The sequence below is a fragment of the Nesoenas mayeri genome, assembly GCF_963082525.1.
Source record: "Nesoenas mayeri genome assembly, chromosome: 6".
NCBI lineage: Eukaryota > Metazoa > Chordata > Aves > Columbiformes > Columbidae > Nesoenas > Nesoenas mayeri.
Genome location: NC_137545.1, coordinates 38,306,756 through 38,329,939, shown reverse-complemented (window position 1 = coordinate 38,329,939; position 23,184 = coordinate 38,306,756). Strand labels below are relative to the sequence as shown.

The window sequence follows — 23,184 nt, the reverse complement described above, 5'->3', positions numbered from 1 at the left end:
GACCGCCCGGCCCGGCAGCGCCGCCACCGCCTTTTCTTCCTTCTTCCCGCCTCCCGCCCGCCATGGCCGCCCGCGGAGCCGAGCGGTGCGGCGGTGCCGGGGTCTCTCGGCTGCCTGGCAGCGCCCCGTGAGGGGGGACAAGCGGGGCGGTGTGTCCCTGCGCTCAGTCCTGCCCGCCCCCCCCTCCTCACACCGCCTCCCCGGAGCGGAGATGTGCGAGACCCGTGCGAGGGGAGTCGCCTCCTAGACTGGCAGCCAGGATGGTGCACCTGCAGCCCCTGCCCCTCATCGTGGCTCAGGGCGTCCTCCAGCTCGTAAGTCTCCTTCTCCGCGTCCCTCTGCTCCCCCACCGCAAGACTTGAGGGAGAACCGGCGCCTTTTCCCGCCGGGGAGGCGCGGTGTCCTCCGGTGGCAAAGGCAGGCTGGCTCCGAGCAGCCTCCCACAGCCCCACACCTACTCTTATTTCGGGTTTTAATTCTTTTTGCCTAAGTGTGCTTTTCCGCGCGTTTGCTGCTTGGCGGGCTCGTTCGGAACCGCGGGGCTCTCGGTGCCCGAGCAAAGAGCGGCCCCGGGAGCCGGGGCTGCCCCGGTACCGCGGGCGGGCGTGTTTGTGAGGGCGACACCCCGGACTGCCCGCTCCCGACAAGTTTTTTTGCTGTCCTCAAGCGCCTCTTCCCGTGTGCGGGACACGGCGGGTTGTGTGGGCAGAGTCACCTGCGCTTTGCGAGCTCCCCCGTTAGTGCCGCCGTTCTGCAGCGCAGGCGAAGGGTTTTGCTGTAATTTGTATTACGAACTGCCGCACACGCCTGGATTAGGTGCTGCGCGACGTGGGGGAATTGGGGGCTGACGTGAGAAGGTGAAATGCGGAGCTCAGACCTGTGTAATGGGGAAGCAAAGCGCTTGGAGTCAGGCGGAGAGCAGAACTTGTGTCCAAACCAGCGAATTATCCTGTTTGAGGGGCATTAATGCTAGAAAACAAATGATCTAAATCCTCGTTGCAATTTAAAAAGAGAGAACTTGCATTCGCAAACAAGTTAGGCGGTCTTCACTTTAAAAAGTATTAGTAAAATGCTATTTTGAAATTGTTTAAGGAGGGTGTTTTGTTTTGTTTTGTATTTTACTTCCATAATTCGTGCTGCAAAAGTTATGCCTCCCTTCGCCAGCTGCCTTTTAGCTGAAAGTTTGTCACTGCAGTCAACAGGGAGTGTGTAATAAACCCTGAAGGGATTAAACACCCTCCTTAAGAACTGGAGTCTAATATTACAGCGTGAGTTGATTGATTAGTTTTTGAGGAAGCTTATGTCAAATTCTAATCCGGTTTTGGATTGTGCTTGTCGTGTAATGTTTTTTGCTCCAGCACTTTATCATAGGAATGAAGTAGCGAGCTGCAGTCCTGCGATAAGGCACACATTTCTTTCACACTCCTATCCTTTTGGACAAGAAAAGGCTGTTTACATTCTTCACATCCTTGCAGCCCGGTTCCCAGCTAAACAGGGGTGAGCAATGGGAAAGGAAAGCAGTAAATGGATTACAAAGTTGCTGAGCAGAAGAGAACTAAATAAAAACGCTCCTTCTTCATACCTACAACCTCTCACTCACACCCTCCCTTTCATATATATATATATATTTAAACAGATATCAAAGGGATTGATTGAAACTTGTATCAACAGGGATCGTGTTTGTCACACACGGTGTTTTCTGGATGGTGTTGGGAAGTCGCTTGCTGTGGTCTTACGTGCTTGGAGTGAAGGTTGGGTACAGAAGCGAAGTTGCTGTCTTGAATCAAACGAAAATAATGTGTAGTCAGTGCAGGTTTTCAGGTGGATGTGCCACTCAGCTCACCCAGAAGTATTCTTTTTCTTTTCTGCATTCTTTATATACAAACCAGAAAAGTTTTGGAGTCAATTAGTTTCACAGCTTACATACATCAGCTTAAATAATAAAGCAAAATGAGAATGTGTGAGGTACTTTTAAAGCATTTTAGGCATACATTTTAATGCTGATCTATTACTTAAAAGTTGTGTAAATACTACTACTGGTTAACATCTGGTTAAATTTTCAGCTGTTTATCAATTGAGTTTGGAAATATTTGATGCCAGTGGTAATGCACCGAATAAGTCTCTGTGCTCTTCTTTGTTCTCTGGACAGTATTGGAGTGCCTGATGCCTTTCAGGAATCTAACTAGCGTTTTAGCAGGCAGACATTGGTGATACTAATTCTTGTCTTTTTAAAAAAATTATTTTTTAAAGCAAAGATCAACTTGGTTAACAATAGTACAACACTAAAGGCTCATCATTTCAGCCAAGAAAGAAAAAAATGTGGGTTTCAGTGCTGCGATTCAACAGCATTCTAGTAACCCAGAAATGCTACCATCAGCCCTTCCTGATGGTGCAATCTTAATTTTTTATGAAATCAGGGACATTAGAATGCAAAATATTTTGGCACTGCATTTTAGTGAATGTAGAAGTACTTTTTAAACTTAAAAAGCTTGCTTGGCTTTCAGATACCTGAGTGTGGTATGTACTTACCTACTTTTTAAAGATGCACAAATGTAGGATTAAAAAATGTGTAAAACTTCACAAATTTGAGGAGATGCTAAAGATCATGGCGGTCAATCTGGCTGAATTTCTGAAAGCGGTGTTAGGTGATTGTTTGTATGCTGCATCTAATATTGTTCAATCAGAAGCTCATGTTTAGTACTTCCTTAATACAATATGGATGTGTTTTTGTAGCGTATTCTTGGATTATTATTTTCATTAATAGATGGTGTATCGGTATGCATGCAGTATGAATACGTACAATGTTCTTAAACTCCTTTGCATGTTGGGGTGTATTAAACAGCAAGGAAGCCTGCTGTTGCTTCAGTCGAAGGTACCAACTTGCTTCTGTATAAATGCATTTATCTTAAAACTCAGGTTTACCTTATGTTGTCCATATAGATCAAAACAATCAGTTGCAATGCACAGTCAGTACATGTCTGGGCTGTTATTGATAAGAAGACCAGAAATGGTTGTATTGTATTATATTAGCAGGTACTATTGCTTTACTATTATTTTTCAGTAAGCTCTTTCAATTGGCACATAATTGCTGAATGCTCTGTTAGTTGTCTCTTCATAAATAATGGGGGTTACATGTTGGGAATTGAAAAGACTGAAGTGTTAGGGTTATATGGTTTATATTGTGCCTTCTAGTGTTTTGTTAAGTTAGTTTTAAATGTGTTAAAGGGATGGGGCTTCTGCTGCTTCCTTGGGAATATTATCAGTAATTTTAAAGAAATCGTCTTTAAGAGAATTAAAAATGTTGTCAGTAACCTGCGTTTTCTTTTCACGTTATTAATTAGCACCTTTAAAATGTCATTTTTCACAGCATTGTTTGAAACAGCTTATGTGCAGTCTTCAAAATGTGTGAGATTTCCCCCTTTCCCTCAAGAAAGAAAAAGAAGGGGAAAAAAAGGGCTGTATACAGGTTTTGAATCAAGAAGCAGAGTTTGCTTTAGCAGTAGACACTTTCCTTTTGCCTTGGCAAGGTACAGTCACAGACAGGACCTGTGGTTCTATAGGGTAATGGGGCACCTTAATTATTTGTTTATTCCTACCTCTTTGCACTCTGAAATTAATAAAGGATTACAGCAGCATTTTCTAGTGCCTATAGTTAAAGTTGCAACAGAATTCCTATCAAGAAACTGTCTCATAACATTATCAGAGTTGTCACCGTGTTATAAACCCAGGAATCAATTATTTTACAAAGCCTTAAAAGCAATTAATTTTTCCCAGTAGTGTTTGTATAGATGAGAAATAATTAGAAAAAAGACAAAGTACATTATTTTAAGATTATTTTTTTTCTCCTCCAAGATTGAAGTATAGCATTTGATATGAGGGAAATACAATGACAGATTATGTTTGTCTTGGACTTTTCAAGGACTGAGATTTTTACCCATAATGAAAACCATTTTGTCAAACAATTAAGCCAAATTTTTTACAGAGGTTTTTTTTTTTAAAACTGAGTTTAACAACTTGAGCTGAGAAGAACATTTATAACTTGCTGTAGTACAAGACATTACTTCATATGCAGAAATAGCTTGAAAACTGAGATAAAGCTGCATTTCCATTTAAAATATGTACACCATGTAGGGCATAGAAACACAGAGGTATGTTCCTCCTGGCTACTTTAATTTTGTCTCCTTAGCCCTGCAAACGTGGTCTATGTAACATGCCCTTGCAGTGAGAATCAGAAATAAGCACCGTGCAAAACTCCCAGCTCTGTTTCGGAAAGGTAAACACTTCCCTCTGGTCATCTGGAAGTGCATAGGTGTAATTCCATCCCTCTTAATTTCAGGGAGATCTTTCTCCTGAAATATACTGGGCCCAACATCTCATTTATTTTAGTATATTTTGGTATTTTTCTTGATGCTGTAGGCATTGTAAGCCTCCATCTCATTCTTGTGTAATAAAAGAAGCAACCCAAGGAATGTGGGCTGTTGGAAGCTGAAGACAGCTCAACAAATGCTGGTTTCAGCAGCTTGAGAATTTATTATCCTGAATGAGGAGTTGTGGCTTAAAGTGGATGGGGCTAGGTTTAGTTTACATAGGAGGTTAACATGCAACACTAAACCCAGCTTGTCCTGACGTCACATCTTTTGACCTAGTTCTATGGTATTGGTGACTGATATTTTTCAGTTCGTTTGTAGGTTGACTGGGGCACTGAAAGGTTAGAGGTCCCATTTTAAACCTCTACAGGGAGTCTGTTTGATGTCCAACAGACCATGAGACACCCCAGGCTTCCCTTGCATATAGAGCATGTAAAATCCAAGTCTCAACCTTCCCATCTATAATGTGGAAAGTACTTTTCTGTATCTCAAAGTGCTTTACCATACATGTCAGAGATGTGCTGTAAGTATTACTTATTACCGGTAGCACAGTATAGCGGACAGGGAAGTGAACAGGAAGATTGATGGAGCCCAAACGCCAAATTGGGATGTGCTGATAGTCCCACCTTTCTGGTTTGCTTCCTTGGTTTCTGCAGGGAGCTCGAGCACAATGGATAGAAAGGAAGCCGCTATAGAAATCACTCACTGCTCCGGATTTTCAGGGCATCAAGACTCAGAGGGTCTTGTGCTCTAGGTGTGCAGAATTCCTCAGATACTGTTGAAAATTTTACCCTTAATCAACAGTTCACAAAGAAAAACATACAGAAGCAAGAGCTGCTTGACGTGGGATGCAAAGGGATCATGGGGCAGTAACCCTTACCCATCTGTGGGTGAGGTGTTAACATGGATTTGGCTCGACTATTGAATAAGACGTGGTAATTCATGGCATTTCTGCACTAAGGAAAGATCAGTGCTAGTCTATGCTGAATGGTTTAAGACAAAAGCTGTAATTCCATAGGTGTGGGTTGTATCTTAGTCTCTTCTGCCGCGCAGGGAAGACTGTTGCTTTGTCTTTCACGCACACTTGTCCATGTATCAAAACCCAATCCAGTGAGGAAAAAGGAATAATTTTTTGCCTTCACAAAATCGCTGTGATGAAGTGACTGTTTAAAAGCAAGTGTACTCCACAGAACAGTGCATTTGCTCTGTTAGTCTGTCTTCTAGTCCTGATTTTTGCCCAACTCTTAAACCCACCACTTGGCTATACCCGCTATAAAGCAAAAATAGCGGCCTTGAAATTTTTACTAGATCAAATCTTGCAGAACTGAAAAAGAGCAAAGTGAACGTTCCCATTCATGTGACTATGATAAGTTCATCCTGGACTTGATTTCTAGATGTGCTATTTTAGGGCAGCTTTGACCTTTCACTTCAAATCTTAAATATGCTTTTGTGTATTTCCCTGACCCCATTCAGCATTCCCGTTCTGGTTTCGTGCTCTCAATTTCCCACCATGTTTGTAGCTGTAGTCTATATAGTTTGTTTAGGTAGTTACAGAATCAGAGTTGAAGAAAATAATAGGTGGAACTGGTAGTAGGTTCTGCTCCCAACACTAGTCTGATTAAGAGTGGAGAGGGAATAACGGGCTATGAAGATGGGCCCACAGTTAAGACTAAGTAGTTTTGTCCTTGCAGCAGAGATTTCCGCGCTGGTATGATGCTCTGCTCTCCCTGGCATGGCAGCGCTTACTGTAAATACAGAATTTGAACGACTTGACTGTAATTTAAGGTAGAATTAAAGAACGTTAAGAGCTGTAGTTCTTGAGATGGGTTTTCTCTTTGTTCCAAACGATTGGTAGTAATAGACACTATTATTAGCAGGGAAGTGAAAATGAAAGAATAGGGAGAAATAAAAAATTAGGAATCTAATGTCTCTAAAATCAGTTTTTATGTGCATTGGGACCAATTATGGTTATTGTGTCATTATAGTGCAGAGTTGAGGTTACTTTGAATGCCCTAATTCTGCTTCTCCAGGTCTAGCATGTTTGGTTTATGTTCATGCTAAGTCGAGAATTTCATGACTTTATAATACTTGATTTTGCTGACGACCACGTATTTCTAATACCATGAATCCACCAGGATTCCACCTTAATGTCTTCTTATTGTACCCATTATCTAGGAAAATACAATACTGTGCATAGAGATATTTCTATATTTTTTTTCTGTTATTATGCAAATATAATGGCTGTTTATGGTTTTAATGGAGAAGGAGTCGGTTGTGCCTGAGCTGATGAAACACAGCGCTGTGACTTGACTGAGAGAGTAAGAGGTGAATATGATGGAGAGGAAGAAGATGGAAATAAACCAGTTCCATAGGCAGATGGAGTGAGCCTGAGCAGTTCCTGCAGGAGAGGGACAGACAGACTGACAGTAACAAAGTATTCCCAAGTTGAATTTTCTCCTTACTCCAAGAAGTTGAGTAGTTCTTAGAAGAAGAAACATTAGAGTTTGTAGAACAGGAATAGGTACATAACAGTAGCTTCGTAGTTGAACTTCATGGTCCTTTATGGTCAATATGTATTACATACATGCCATCATTATTTTGTGTAACTGAGGAAACAAGCACTGTGTAACAAAATAGAGCCTCGGGGTACATTAATTGGTGTTAATTGATGTGACTTATGGCTTAAGATTTTTAACCCATGAGTGTTAAGGTGATGCTGCATGTGTTTTTCTGAGTTGGATTTTAGTGCTGTACCACACACCTTTCTCAAATAAAATTCTGATATATCTACATTTTTAGTACAATAACACGATAGTTTGGTATTTTTTTTGTATTTTTATGTATTTAAAGTACAATAAACTGCATGTGGGTTATAGTCATCTTAGAGCCGTGTATTTGGAAACTGAGTAAATTCAGGGTTTGTACTAAACAAAATATGTTTATGACACAGAATGACACAAAGAAAAAGCTTTAGCCCTGCCCTTAAGTAGCACTTTGAGGAGGAAAACATAAGACATGGAAAAAAAAAACCCTGAATATCTTTACAGTATATTTTGATATAATTTCAGGACAAAGTATAATTATATTTATTTCATATACTGTGAGGCAGAGATCACATTATATGATTTTGTGATTCTATGAGGCTGTGGTCAACATGACCACATGCAAACTCTACCATACTTCTTGGTTCATGGGGTTCGAATCAAAATCTTGCCACTAAATCTTGCTGAGACCAAAGCAACAAGGTTTAAACCTAAATAGGTCTAATCAACCTCCAGGTATAAATGCAGATTTAAATACAGGGGAAACAACCATACAACTGCTGGTTGTAGCCCATGTAGCTGTGTATTCCCATGTGTCACGAAGGTTAGTATTGCATGTGAGAAACTCAGCTCCGTATTTCACACATTTTAATGTTTAATTTGGGGATAATTAAAAAAATCCTCCTCTTGTACTTTGTTCTCTTATGGATTCTTAACATACACTTTTAGTTCAGAGTCTCCTTGGTTAAAAAGCAAATTAAAAAATCCTCTAAGACATTCGGAAACATATCTTAAATAAGTTAAAGATGAAACTTCAATCTTAAAAATGATTGAAGCACACTGCAGCTGGAAAAAAACTGCTGAACCTTGACTCTTCGTAGGTTGGTAATGGGACATTTTTGTAGTGAGAGAATGTGGGGCGAGGAAGAAACAAAGAGCAGTTCTTTGGTTTCTTGAACAAGCAGTGTGCCAGGGAGAAGGGTAAAACCTATCTTGTTTTCCACTCATTAAACTAACAAAATGCTAATCAGCTTTGTGGAACGATTCCTAGTAGATAATATTACTTCTCACTGTGGTACCACTGAAGATAAGGGTGTTTTAGCCTGGACCACTTCAAATTAGATGATTGAACACTTATATGTGACAATCACTAGCGAAATTGCACCTTGCTTAACAGATGAAGTTTGTCCACTGGCTGATTTCAGTTCTGTGGCCATTGAAGACTGTTGCTGAACTACTTGTTGGGTTGGGACAAACCCTGTGATACAGCTGCCGTTTTATGCCACACTTGGCTTTATCCTACCGTGTATAGTCATCAAGTTAGTCTTACAGTATTGGAAACATCCATTTTTGAGTTAATTTTGAATCAAACTGCAGGGTCTTCTGTGCGGAATGACAAATCCACCGCTCTTCTCTGCGTTCCCCTGGCTTGTCTCTGGCCCTCCAAAGGCTTTTGGCAAGCTGTGAGCTCCCTGCTTTGTCACCTCTTGTTCTCCCTCCCTGCTTCATCCTCCCAAAGTTATTTTTCCACACAGAGAATTCTCAAATCCTTTGGCAGAAGAAGCGGCTTCCTCACTTTCCCATTGGATCCAAAGTATGGTAGCCAGGGTCAGGTGGAAAGACTATCTTCCTGTCTACTGATAAGTAGAAAAAAATACTTCAACTTTGCTTTTTAAAGCAAAACATACTGTATCTGTACATGGAACAAATTAAATATCTAGAGCCACCTTTCCAGAATCTATTAGTGGTCATTAGTTTGCCCCTTGTCTCTTCAAACTCTCTGGTAGTGGATCAGTCCCAAGACTTTATTGGCTTTGTGTCCTAGGTTGTATAACGTAGTTCTAAAGCGTTTCCATTTAAAATTGTCCGTTTTTAACTCGGTTGTTACAAGGTGAAATCTGGGTGGATATCCACTATTAAAGCAATAGGCTGGAACATGATGTGGGGGCTATCATACTGCCTTTTATTTTTTAAGGAGCAAGAACTGCAGGTTCTTCACACTGTGCTATTTCTCTAGAAAGCTTATTTTCCCCTTCTGTCACCCTCTCCCTGGCAAGGTCTTGCTGTGGCAGTGAGGTCTGGGGTGTAAAATTTACATCAAGACCAGGAGATACAAGAAACTCCATTTCCACCACATCTGCATTCTGAGAGCACAGAAGGTTTTTGGTTTCTTTACCTTTTCTCTCCTTCCCTTTAGAACCCAAAATCCCAGATCTTTTATTTTTTTTTTTTTCTCTGTACAGCAGTTCTTGTGAAATAATGGATGATGTTTTTCCTTCAAGTTCTTAAAAACTGGGAGAGCTATCATCATCCATCTCGTTCTTCGAGCGTCTTCTTATTTTTCTTTTCACTAAACCTCAGTATCCAGTTCCTGGCACCTAACTGAAACTAGCTTAAAATAATACCAAGGTAGCTGAGTATCTGACAGGAGAATAAATTCTTTGTTAAGACCTATTTGATTTAAAATAAATGAAATGCCTCTAAATGTAAGAATGAAGAAACATGACATACCTCATACTCAGATCCATTTTATGGTATTCACCCCCTAATCCTTTTATTCAGATATGCACAACCTGTGTATTATCAGCAGTGGACAGCCTAACACTGCTGTGACGAGGGAATTTAAACTCCACATTTTATTTGACAAAACATTTTTGTGGGTATTGAATGGGATCTGTTACTCTGCTTGCTTAGACTGAAGGTTCAGTGTCGCTGTTTTTAATACTTGGTGTTGAACAATGGGGAAAGAAATGAATTAAAAATAGCTAACTTTGTATTTATGATGACTAAGAAAAACATTCTGCAGGAATTTGCCTCTAGTGAGTTTGCAATATTCTTTCAGTGAACAGTACAGTTATATTTTTTTGGTCGGATAACAAGAATAATATAGTGAAAAATAGAAATATAATAGGTATTATATCTTTGGGTTTTGATGGATTGAATTGTCTTGTCCAGTTCAGTTAAACTACTAATTTTATTTTTAATTGATATCAATAGAGCTGGTAACTGTGAAGAAGATTCAACTTGATGTTCTATTTAGATACTAAAACCGTAGTCCTGATAACACAAACCAGTAGTCCCTTAACTGACTTATCCCATGCCAATGATATTAATCTCCGGCTGTGCGTTCGGGGAATATTGAGATAAACCGGACTGTGAGCAGGTATCAATAAAGCCCGCTCTACTATGCATATGTGCCCTGTGCCCCAATTTTTGCCTTACCCACTACAATTATTTAATAGAAACCTAATTATCCTTGAGATGATCAGTTCTGTCAGATGCGATTGAAGTGCACAGAATGGCTGAGCAGTGATTTGCGTAGGGCTGATGTACAGCTGATGGGCGACAGTATCATAGGAAGCTTGATTTTTCTTAGAAAATGGGCTAAAACAATATTTCAAACAGAAATGAGCCTGAAAGCTAAACCACACCTGCATCTCAGTCTGAAGGTCACCAGGATTTCCTGGGGTGGCCACATTTCAGGGTTTTGGTTGTTACTGTATAGACACGTCGAGGATGCAGAAGACATTTTAATCTTCCCTTGGCCGTAAAGAAAATGTGGGCTACTGTATAATTAATTTGGTTCAGGCACCTCTTCAAAATACTCACTGGAAAAGAAGTTGTGATCAATTTTAGTGGTGCAACAAAAATGCACAAGCAAATGTATGTGGTTTTGTTTTTGTTGTGTTTTTTTCCCCCCACCACATTCATTCCTTCACTTTGAGAATAACATCTTACCTAAATGTGATCAGGATCTTTATTTCTGGAGAATTCATAGTCATTAAAAGACAGCACGGGAATTATCTCTGTCACAGCTTTGAATTAAACACCTGCAGTTTGCATATGGTGCCTGAGAATGGGACTCAGCAAGCTCCCCATGCAGAAGGAAGGGAGGTACCTCACAAGGTCTCCAGAAAAAACAATCAGTAGCTTCAGATATATCCCTTTTGGGAAGTTCAGAGCTTTCCTCTGGTCCTTTCGCTTAGACTAACAGGCTTTTTAAGGGAAGCTGGTCAGCCAAAGCTAAAACAACCTTTAATGCCTAATTAATAAGTGGATGATAATATCTCCAGTCTCACGGTGCAAATATCTGCATGTATCCCCTAATTTGGGTAGCAGAAGGGAAAGCGAGCTTGCATCTCTCAAGGCAGTATCGTGTTTACCAAGGTAGATGGTATTTACAGCAGGGTGCTCAGCCCCTGCCCTCAAAGGGACTGAGCTGCTTGGATCTACCTTTGGAGAAGAGGGAGAATAAGTACAAATTTGTTCATTTTTTGGTAGTGGAGTATGTGTGTTCAAATGGAACGAGAACAGGAAAGTGGCTTTCCTCTCACACCTAGCAGAATATGTACTTGCTCCTGCAAGGAGACATTGGATTTTTAAAACAAACAAACAAAAAACAACTAAAAAAAAAAAAAAGAAACTAATTGTTTTCCTCTTTCTATAACCTGAGTCACAGGTGTGTGAAACCACCTCTTGGATTGGATCCTTCAGTGAAGAGATGCTTAGACTTCTATCCCAAGACAGCCCATACATGGATTCGAAGCTTAGGTGCCCAGCAAAGCTTGCTCCAAAACAAACTGAAGGGAATTTGCATTCTTAAAACATAGGGATGGCTTGTGTCATGCAACTTACAGGGAGTTTTACAGGTTATATTAGATTTAGGACCATTATGAACCATATTTCATCCATTATGAACCTGTGGTAAACCTGTACTTGCTGTCCCACAAGCTCTTCCCGCTCTTTTGTTGTTGAACTCAGCAGTTGGATACCAGAACAAGCGACCCAACATGTTGCTGTCATGTAGGATGCTCACACCAAACACATCCCAGTATTCTTCATTATATTTTTTCAGAAGGTCCCATGATACTCCCTTGGAAGCTTCACAGCTGACGGTATCATATTGTTTAGTAAATTCTTTTCTAATACTGTACACAAAGTTTTCCTAATTCCTTCCTGTTATGCTTAGCTATCTTCTCTTTTATCACCCATGAGACACTTTGCTTTCGGCTGCATTATTTGCTGGTTCCTGGGGACCTTTTCCTCAAAAACCTACAATGTTAGCACTGCGAGTCACAGCAAGTTTTGCCTCTTTATTGATCTTTTTTGCTGATCGTGCGTGTTTGGACTGACTTCTATCTCTTCTTTTTCCCTCTTTCCTGTTGGTTTTCACAGAATATCTTAATAGATGTTAACCATAACTTGTTAGGGTCAAAAGATACCATCTGAACATATAGAACTCTTGGAGAATTTAGCAATTTTGCCAATGAAGGAAAAGGGCAGGGTTCAGGAGGAAGGCTTTGTATTCTGGATAATTCTCTTGGAATATTCTTTTCTACCCCAAACAGCAATGTGTTCACTACTAAATTCTTTTTATCCATCTCTGGACACACTATATAGGCAGGTGTTTGCTTTTTCTCTGGACATCAGCAGTCAGCCCATGAGGGTGGGACACTGTGCATGCTGTGTGTGCATTCTGAAGATGTGAACTATGTGACTAAACTAGCACTATGCACTAGTTAACAAACACAACACCAGAAGGTAGGATGAGTACAGTGACGTGGTTTTGATCAGCTAAGAGCTCAAGGAAAACATTCCTGTTTCTACCAGAAACATTTCCAGTCTCCTGGATTTATAACTTCTGCTGCAAGCTCTTCAAGGGGGCCTTATGCTTCGCATATGGGACTGGGCACACATCAGTGCTCTGAGTAAAGACAGCGGCGGCTGAAAAGAAACATAACAGCAGGAATTACACATAAACAGATTGTATGCCTACATGTTTTGCTCAGTCTCTAATTTCTGATTAAAGAAATATCCCACGAATTCCCGAGGGACACGTTTCTTTGCGAGCAGTGAGAACCTCTGTAACTGTCACTGGCTAAGAAAAACTTCTGTTGAAAGATGCTGTAAAGAAGCATCAGATGCTCTGTTGCTGTAAACATTATATTGCTTCAGATTTCCTGTTCCTGAAAGAAATATGTTTGGAGTAGTCTGTAAAACAGTCTTTTTACCTGGAACCACCACCTGTTTCTCATACAAGTCATCATCTTTAATAGATAAACTTTCCGTGAAGAGCTAGACAAGATGCTAGTTTTTCTTGCAGTGGTCAGAAATAAGAACAATAAACGTGTGGGAGAAATTCATCAGTTTGGTTAGGAACATCACAGTGTGTGCCTATCTGAAATATAGACCATGTGGAAACAGAAATAGGTGCAGGGGAGGCTCCAAGTGTAGAATTATTGACCCTGGAAGATAAGATACAGAATAACCTTCCTAGGTTGTACTTTGTCAATCTTAAGTAGTGTTTGCAAGATGAGCGTTTTAACAGTTTCATCCCCCTCAGCAAAGATTTCATAGTAGATGAATCAGGGCTTTTCCTGTTGTTTTCCTTTTATAAATTACACTACTGTAAAGTATGCTAATATTCTGTGCATTTGCCAGTGTTCTGTAAGATGGTATAAATAAGTACTGCTGGCTGATGTAGCTCATGAAAGTACATAAATGTGTTTGTTTTTCTAGTCTGGTTGCTCATTTTCTGATCGTGGTCTCAATTCTGGGACCAACTGGTTGAGCTCTCCCTGTGTTGTGTCAGTCCTGGAAGTGACAAGGTCTGCAATACTATGACCATCTGTAGGATGATTTAGTCACTAGATCACAATGAATCTTTTTTTTTTAATCTTTGTGAAATATAAATATGATTATCAAAAGATAACTCAAGATAAATTCTTCTTTCCCACAGTGCTAATCAGATGTCTGCACTGGGGTATTTTTAAGTCCATCAGACAAAATAATGATGTTTTCTTCAAAATGCTTTGGAGCATTCATCCTAACCATCTATTGAAGAAGTGCACCGTCTTCCACACATCTCAAATATGATGCAGTCTGTGTCCAGCTATATTACCAAGCATTCATCCTCTGACATGTTTAGTGTGTGTGTATGTGTATACATATATATATATATATATATATCTATATCTATATATCTCTGTCTATAGGACCATGTCCTGGGAAGTTAGCAGATGAAAGTTGTCCTTTAAGTCTACCACACAATGCAAATATGACTTTATTTCAAGGAATGTGTCCATTTGAAACAAGGAAACAAATTGCTAAGTCCCTATATATGCTGCCATTCAAAACCTATTATTCAGATAATCACCTTGGAGCCAGCATGTTTAAAAAATAAAGCTGCTAGGGTTTGTTTTTTAAAATGGCAGAGCAGGAGGAAGGCGGCAGCTCTGCCTTTTCTGGTAGGTGCTTGCTGAACTTGGTGAAGAAATTCCTGGTGCTGTTGTTCTGCTGGCGTAAATATGGGTCTTGAGTGGTAAAAACACGTGAAGGTGAAGAGGTTTACTTAAATAATCAGCACCCATCAGTCTCTTTTGAATTGGAAGTTCCATTAATATGGAAATTCTGCGTGTTTAGTGACACCTCCGGACTCTTCAAACCCCACGGCAGCAACTTTCAATGAAATATTTAAAAAATAAGTTTATAATGAAATTGGAAGCAAACAAGATTGTTTAAATCATCTTCTTTGGGAAGATTAGGTTTTGCGGGTTTTATTTTGTTTATACTGTTTTTTTCCAGCAAACTACGTCAAAACTTTTCAGTAATGATAGTGATTATGAAAATTTAAGCCTAGAAAATCCCCTTGCAAATTCAGTCTGTAGTCTTACAGAAAAATGAGACTGTTTGGTTTTGACCTCCCATTAGAGTATGACCCATTAAAAACTCACTACCTCCTGATTCTGAGCTCAGCCGCTTTTTCACCCAAACAACTGTTGGCTTGTCAAGGTGGTCACGTCCCAACGTGGGACAGAGGTGCTTGGGAGACTATGTCAAGAAGTAGGTGATGTTCCTCTGCTTTCTCCTCATCCCCAGATCTAATCTTTTGATAATTATTTGGCAAACAGTTCAGTCAAGCGTGGTAAATTTAGTAAAGCCATGGTAAATCTATGCTGGCTGTTCCCAGTCATCATCTTCCCCTTCATGTGCCCAGATATGACTTGAGGGAGGATTTGCTCCATGATTTCCCCAGGGGCTGAAGTGAGTCCGAGCAGCTCGTAATCTCCCAGATTGTATTTAGCCTTTTTTGAAAAACAGTCACTACATTTGCTTTTTTTCCTGGTCATCAGGGACCTCTCCCAATCTCCAAAACCTTTCAAACTCGACAGTGAACAGCCTCATAATAACACCAGCTAGCTCTTCCAGCACCCTTGGGTGACACCCATCCAGCCCTGTGTGGGTTCAGATTTCTCAGGGGATCCCTGGCTCAGTTCTCTTCTGTGACTGGTAGTAAGGATTAAGTAGGGAATAGTATCAAAACTTATCATGTAATCATAGAACAGTTTGAGTCGGAAGGGCCCTTCCCCCCTGTGCCACCCCATCTTTACAGCTCAGGGTGCTCAGAGCCCCGTCCAGCCTGGCCTGGGATGTCTCCAGGGATGGTTCATCTACCACCTCTCTGGCCAACCTGGGCCAGGCTCTCACCACCCTCAGTGTAAAAATACTTCCTCCCCATGTCTAGCCTGAATCTCTCCTTCTTTAGTTTTATACCATCACCTCTTGTCCTGTCATAACATGCCCTTGTAAATAGTCTGTCCCTATCTTTCTTATAAGCCCCTCCTACGTACAGAAAGGCCACAATAATGTCCCCCCAGAGCCTTCTCTTCTCCAGGCTGAACAACCCCAGCTCTCTCAGCCTGTCCTCATAGCAGAGCTGTTCCAGCCTCGGGTCATCTTGGTGGTGCCTCTGGCCCCTCTTCAACAATCCCCTCTCTGTGATTTCAGGGGACTTGAATAAGTTGCACTTAGTTGTACAAGAATCAGATTTGTCCCTTGGAGTTCAATACTGTATCACTGAAACAGGCAGCACTGTTTCTGTTTAGCGATGGATGCTAAATGATTGTTAAGCCAAAATCTAAATAACCATCTGCAAAGGAATAGTTGCTATTCACAATTTTTTTCTCTAAATTAACTAGAAGGACATGATGCTTCACTTCAAGTCTCCTGAGGAGATCTAAGCTTTACTTGCAAGGACAGGTCTTGAGTATGGTCTTCCAAAATTGCAGCAGAGAACGGTCTTGTAGAGGCAGAAGGAAATGTGCTGCGGGGGCGTTGGAACTGTTCCTTGCAGCTGAGGATGCTCAGGGGGGAGCAGCAATGTGCATTCTCTACCCCTATATATATAATAGTTTGAACATGGTATATTTTTTCCCTGAGGTCTACACCAGCAGTGTACAAGATTCAGCAAAAATTATGAGGACAGCGTTGGTGTGGGTTAGCCCTGGTTTTGGAGTAAAGACTCAAGACCAACTTGCTTAAAATCCTGATGTTTATATTCTTAGCAGTGTTATATTTTAGCAATACCCAAAGATATTGGAATAATATGCTTAAGGCAGGCACAGGAAAATTATTTGTAATTCTTTGTAAATCTTGTATTTCTGAATTCAACTGGTGTTTTATGGTTAGGAAGGTCAGAGGTAGAACTGCCAGCATATGCTTCGAGTCAGACTAACAACTTTTGCTCCTGCAAAAACAATTTACACTGTTAATCATCTGCTAGTTTGTGTCCTACATATTCAGGGCTTGTAGATAAATTATTAAATTGAGAAATACTAGATAAGCAAATGAACCTCAGAGCAATTGTAACACCTGGAAAATTTACCAAGTGTAGTGCTATTTTTTCAGCTACAGACAGAAATGATGGTTAACATTGTCAAGCACTTGCAGTTTTCTACCATACGGGAACTTCATTCTCCCCTCGGTTTGTTATCTGAGGTAGCGACAAGCTGCAGAGAGATGACAGATTTAGCGAAGGATTTGGAGTCTGAACACCTGTGCAGTGTCATGCATTTAAAAATAGAACGTGACAACAAAACACATCAACCCTCCAGCATCCAAATGGAAACCACAGGGGTTTTTCCTTCAGCTTTTATGCAGAGAAATAGCTCTCAGTCATCGCTGTCCAAGTAAAAACATAAAGCAAAAGCTGTTTTGGTGAGGTCCAAATTAAACAGGAACAAATGGGAGTGGTAGGCATGGATGAACCGAAGCCATTCAGTAGTCACCGTTTCTTTTTTCTTGCTGATGTTTGCATGTCCTGCATCTTTGAGGGGTGCAGATCATGAATGTTCAGTAGGAGTTTCTTCAGGAAGCACTTGCTGGTGGGATAGAAGAGATCTGGCAACTAAAGCTGCTTTGCATACCTTGACTTCTCTGCGACTCATCCAACCCTCCAATGACGCTAACAAAAAGAATCCAACCAAAACATTGTTTAGTTTTGTGTAATCTTCTCTATGGGAGAAAAAAAGCATAAACCAAGGACAGAAAGATAAAAACAATCGTGCCTGATGACTGGGTTAGATTTGCGCATTCTGCTCTCCACTGAAGGAGCCGACGTCACTGAAAGCGTTTGAAGGGAACATCTCTGCTCCCCATGTCCTTTCACAGTAACCTTGAAACGTTGATTGAAACTAAAGCATGTGGTTCTTATTTTTCTTTTCCACAGAGGGAAGGAGGTTTCCCCGCGTGTGAGGTGCTGCCAGCATGCTCTGCACTGAGCACCACTGCTGGCAATGAACCCCGGCCATCCCCTTGTCCCATTACAAAGTGCTAACCTTCCAGCACACACTATTTCTTCAGCAAAACCTTTGGTTTTGAAGGTTATATGTTTTTGGTTTTTTTTCTTCATATTCATATTCTGAGAGTTTTTAGGTTCTCTTTTCTGTTGCACTCCTATTAATTGTATTAAAAAGGACATTTATTCAGTGTTTTGGGACAAGAGTTTTATGTGATTATGTGATGAGCAATTAAGGAAGGTCCATATTTAGCTCTTCCGTGCTCTCATTTGGGTATGAGAAGGACAGGAATCTACTTTAAACTCAGATGAAACGAGCATTTTGGATGATAAAAGCTATCACACAGGAATGGCCTGCTGCTTAAAATCAATGCAACAAATAGACTCCCTGTTAAGGAGCATCTGGCACCCTTAGAACCTAGTTCATATAATGATATTTCTGTTTATTAAAAAGAATTATATAACAATATGGTTGATTTATTTCAAGATGATTGGCTTAGCAACTTAATTGGACTATGTAGTATACCAGAGGAAAAAAAAACAACAATTAGCTCATTCATTTGTGGATGACTGGAAGCACCGTGCATCATGCTTGGCTTGTTTAAAGGTGCAGCCCTTGGATCCTGCAGGGAACCAAACCTTTTCAGCTTCCACAGAAACCACCTTTGCATCTACAGGACCATCAGCACGAGGCTGATGTTTGGGCAGCAGGATCCAGTTGGAGCCCACAGAGACCAGTAAGAAATTTGCTTTGAATGCAGAGAGTGCTGGATGGCTCCTTGTGGGCACAGGAACCTTCCTGGAGAAACAGCGAGACAAAATTGGGCCTGGAAGAATAAAGCTCATTTTCCCCCACTGGGGTCTCTCTTTTCCCTTGAGCTGAAACTCCCACCTTCCAAATCCCAAATACTATTACCATACCAGAAAATCAGCATGCTGCATGCAAGTTCTGTATTCATCCCAGCGCAAATTATTTCCTCTGTTTCCACCATGACTACTTAGACATGAAAAACAGCCTCTTTTTACACCATTTGACTGCTTTATGAGGTTACCACCTCTCAGCTGAGACAGAACAGTAATATTTTTTATTATTATTAATATTATTATTGCTGAACCTCTCAGTAACACAAAAGTAACAGAGTTATCTATTGAAATGTGTTCAAATTACTTAATGCCCAAATAGTATTTTCAGAATAGCATTTGACAATGGTTCAAATAACTTTGAAGAGCTCTCCCCTTCATTTCAGTTCCAAATGCAGTTTGTTGTGTCAGCCAAGAGACTGCTGTCTTGGGGGCTAATTCCACTTATGCTGATGTGATTAACTCCACTTAAGTTGTTTCTATACTTTAGCTTTACACCAATTTAAATAAAATCAGAGGTTTGGATGTTGATTTCTCTTGTGTTGTTAATTTCAGATACTCTAAGTCCCAGCTGATTTCTTGTTCCGTTTCTATAATTGAACGCCAAACTCCCCATTTCTCTCCTACCCCTCAAAGCACACAGCAAAGAAGACAAAAACCTAAATTAAAATGAGAGTCAGGATTTGACTTAAAACATAAAAGAAGAAATGGGGCTGAAATTCCATACTTATCGTACCCTGTTGTACCTAGATATTACGGCACATCTGGCGTGTGAGATAATGCACTGTTTAGAGACCGTGGTACAAACACAGAAAATTGGAAATGGGTTTCAAGTCTTAACGCTACATTTCTTCGCTACTGGGAGCAAGCAAGGCCCTGGTTTTCACCCTTTTTGTAGGTTGTGTGATTTGATTCCCTCTGTTTGTTTGCTCTGTAAATAATATAGGCATGAAGGAAATCAGGTTTTTTTAATAAATTCACAGAATGTATGCCATGGTTTAATTGTAATATTAGCCACAGCAAAAAATAAGAGATGCTCCGTTGAAGCCATGGGTGGAGCAGCAAAAACCACATGTATCTTGTTCATTAATTTAACAGGTAGTATAAATAATTAAAACCAAAGGCAGCGGTTAGCCATTTTTGACCTGCAACAGAGCACATTCTCTCAGGACTACCTGGTGTTATAATTCATTTTTGTCACGATCACACATATCAGTTATTTGCACGAGTCCAGCCTGTAGCTATCAGGCAGGAGAAGTTAAACCTTCAGCCAGTGTGTTTTCCAGTTACTTCTTATGCGACTTGTGGATGGCTGCAGGGGTCTGGCTTATGATAGGGAATGTTTTCCTCACACAGTCATGCAAAATGCAAGATTTAACATTGGACTAAATGTACAGGAAATTGAGTACATCTCTAAATGCAGAACATCAGACTGTATCTGACCTTTTCGTACTTAGAATTAAATGCTTTCTCTTGGTTTTGAGTGCCTGTTCGCTGACAGCAGAGAAGGAGAAGGGTGTCCAGGAGGAGACAGGGTGTCTGTAACGCAAACCTGGTGTTGGTGACACGCTCCCAACATGCAGCACCAGGCAGGGTGGCACCGGGGGACACAACAAGCAGGGAAGATGTTGGTGTGTGACTGACACCCCATTCCTGAATCTAGAGCTGAGTGGGAGCAGCTCTTGCACATTGAGAGGAAAGGAGCGGTGGTGGGAACATCACGATCTGGCTACAAGACCAGGAAAGCAGCATCCAAAAGGGTTGGACTAGATGATCTTGGGTTGGAGTAGATGATCTTCAGCGGTCTCATCCAACCCCAACCATTCTGTGAAACCAGAGAGAGGAGCGAACCAGCAGCGTAGCGACCTCTCCAGTCTGTGCTATGATTATCCTGGGTACTGACCATGAAGACAAAGGGAGGAAAAGCAGCTGAGTGAAGCACACTGTTGGCACCCCAGAAAAACCATCTCCTGAGTACTGAGCAGCAATTAAGTGCACATCAAAATTGTTTAGACATTCTGATACATACTCAGCCATCAGACTTTTGGCTGAAATTCAGCTGAGCCCCAAGCAAAGTCGAACACAAGCCACATACATCTTATCTGCACTAATGAGGTGTTGCCCTTTGCTCACTGGAAGGAGATCTGCCAAGATTTTCTTTTCTGGAGCATGATTTGGAAACACCAAGTCTCTGTTCAGTGCAATAATGTATTCCAATTCTTGTTCTCTGAATGGAGGCGATAACAACCCTTGTTTCTCACTGCAAGTCCAGCCATCCCACTCTCCTCTGTGCATGGCATGTGGATGGAAGAAGCTGCTGCACCTCGAACAAGGGCTGGAGGGCTCCCTGCTTTAACCCCAGCCAACACGAACAGGGAAACCAGATTTATTTACAAATTTCTGAACCAAAATCTGTAGCACGCTACCATGCATACACTCTGCCTAACGTGATGGTCATGCCTGGTCCAGATTAAGTTTGTACCCGTGGGTGCATGGTTCTCCATGTCCCAGCCCCTGCAGCACTGCGGGCAGGTCGGACAGACACACCAACCCATCATGAAACGGTTCATCACGGCCAACCGGCGCTTTCATAGATATCAGGAGTTGTAACGTTATTGGATGTAATGCAGTTTATTGGTCTGATCATGGAGACTCAGATTCATAAAATCACATCTTTATTACTGATTCGGTCATGCACATACATATTTATAGGCTTCAGAAAATCTTTGTAATTGATCTAGTAGGGCAGCACATTCAATTTTAATACAAGAGATTACTTGCTGTCCCTGTGGAACCACCTTTTGTATCCACAGGAGGCAGTTTAAAACGTTTACAAGAGAGTTGCCTTTTTGTCTGTCATATGCTCATTACCGACTTTGGCTTAGGGAGCAGTTACATTTAGATTTGTTTCCTTCTTTGATCTCCACAATCTGTATGAAAACACACATTAGAAACAAGAAGGAATACATGACTTTTTAAGCCTGCCTTCACTTACGCATCACCAGTTCTTGTACCTTCTGCTTATCAGCTCCTATCTCATATCTCTTGCTTTAAGAAACCTCTTTGTTCCTAACCCAAATTTGTTTGGGTTTTGAGATTACTGATGCCACTTGCTAATGTTCAGTCCCAAAGCCATTCATAAATTGTGGTTAGGCTTCTTATACAGACTCAGAATTTTACTATTTAATTAAAAAATCCTTGTTTTGTATTAAGCCTTTTCAGACAGTGCATGAATTAAGCGGTGACCTGCAAGTCACATTTGCAATTATGAATTCTTCTGAACTGGTTAGTTCTGCTTTTTAAAAAGTAGTGAGAACTGATTACTGTAGAGTGGCCATTTTCAGAGTAAATTTTAAATGAGCACAGTCCATTTTGGGAGCAAACTCATTATCTGCCAGGGAGGTCAAGACTGTGGTCAACTGGGGAAGAAAAATCCCCAAAGAACTTGGAATGTGGAACAAAAGGAATCCTTTGGTTTTGTTATTGTGTATGGTGAAGTCCAGGAGCAGGGAGGAGAGTCAAAGGGGTTGTTAACAGAGAAATGTGGATAGTGTAGACACTATCTAAACTGTTGGGAAAGATAATGTCTGTTGTTAGTGAAGCCAAACAAGCTGAGAGAGCAGAGATTTCTCATTGAATGCTTGTCTAGACTGACCTTGTATTCGGGCCTTTTGAGGTTTTGCAGTCAAAGGTTTAGGATCCAGTTGGCCATTACAGCCCATGCATCCTCTGATATTTGCATTCCAATTTGCTTTATTGGTGCTAGCGCAGGAAAGGCTTTTTAGGGTTATGCTTTTATACAGCCTTCCCTCTAAAACACCTCTAGTACACATCCGAAGAGAACACTCCTTACTGTCTGAGTTGTGGGACTGTACATTTTTAGGGTGCATGTTTTAGACACATGTGCCTTAAAAGCGGGTGGTTTATCTGCCTTTGGTGCTTGTTTCACCCACCGCAAGCACCCTGCTACTGTGGTTCTTTTATACAACCTGAAAACATTATTCTTTCTGTGCCAATTGATACACACCACATGCATCGTGGGATGAGACCGAATTAATCCTTGGTGTTATGTGCACAGTAATTCACAGCAAAAGGAGGGCTGGAAGATGTAAAGATGTGTTCAATGTATTCCCTTTTTGTTTGATACAGATTCAGCAAATGTGGAGCAAATAGGTTTGAAATGATATATTTTTTAATGCAAATGACAGCAATTTGTGTTAACTCCTATTGTGCTAGAACGTACCGTTTTCATTTGATGTGAGCCTGCCCTTCTTCAGACCTGGTTTCTGTTCTTAAAGTGCAAGTACAAAGTCTCGGATATTTAATATCTCAGTAAATTACTGAAAGGGAACAAGCCATGCACATGTGACATTCTTCCAGTTGAACTAGATAGCAAACCCATTGCTTCTCCCTTTTTTAAACCCAGATCATGGATTTATTATCTCAGAACAGATGATTAACCAACTTCTAATTAAGCCCTGTTAAAACTTACATGGTCACTGGATTTCAAATTTGGACCTTGTCATTTTTAAAGTGTCTCAAACCTATCACTGCATTTTGGAATTAACGTTTCATGTACATAGCACTGGGCTCGGATTGAACTAATTGTGGTTTGTCT

At 40.8% G+C, this 23,184-nt stretch overlaps 1 protein-coding gene across 1 annotated transcript in view; it reads left to right on the top strand.

Moving 5' to 3' along the window:
* Positions 1-243: 243 nt before the first annotated feature.
* NXPH2 (neurexophilin 2) overlaps positions 244-23,184 on the top strand; it is a gene marked incomplete at its 3' end in the record, with an annotated part of 36,565 nt that continues 13,624 nt past the window's right edge. The window contains exon 1 of the mRNA XM_080347152.1: positions 244-314. Within this exon, the coding sequence (XP_080203278.1) occupies positions 261-314 (54 nt within the window). The 5' untranslated portion in view covers positions 244-260. The remainder of the gene's footprint in view (positions 315-23,184) is intronic.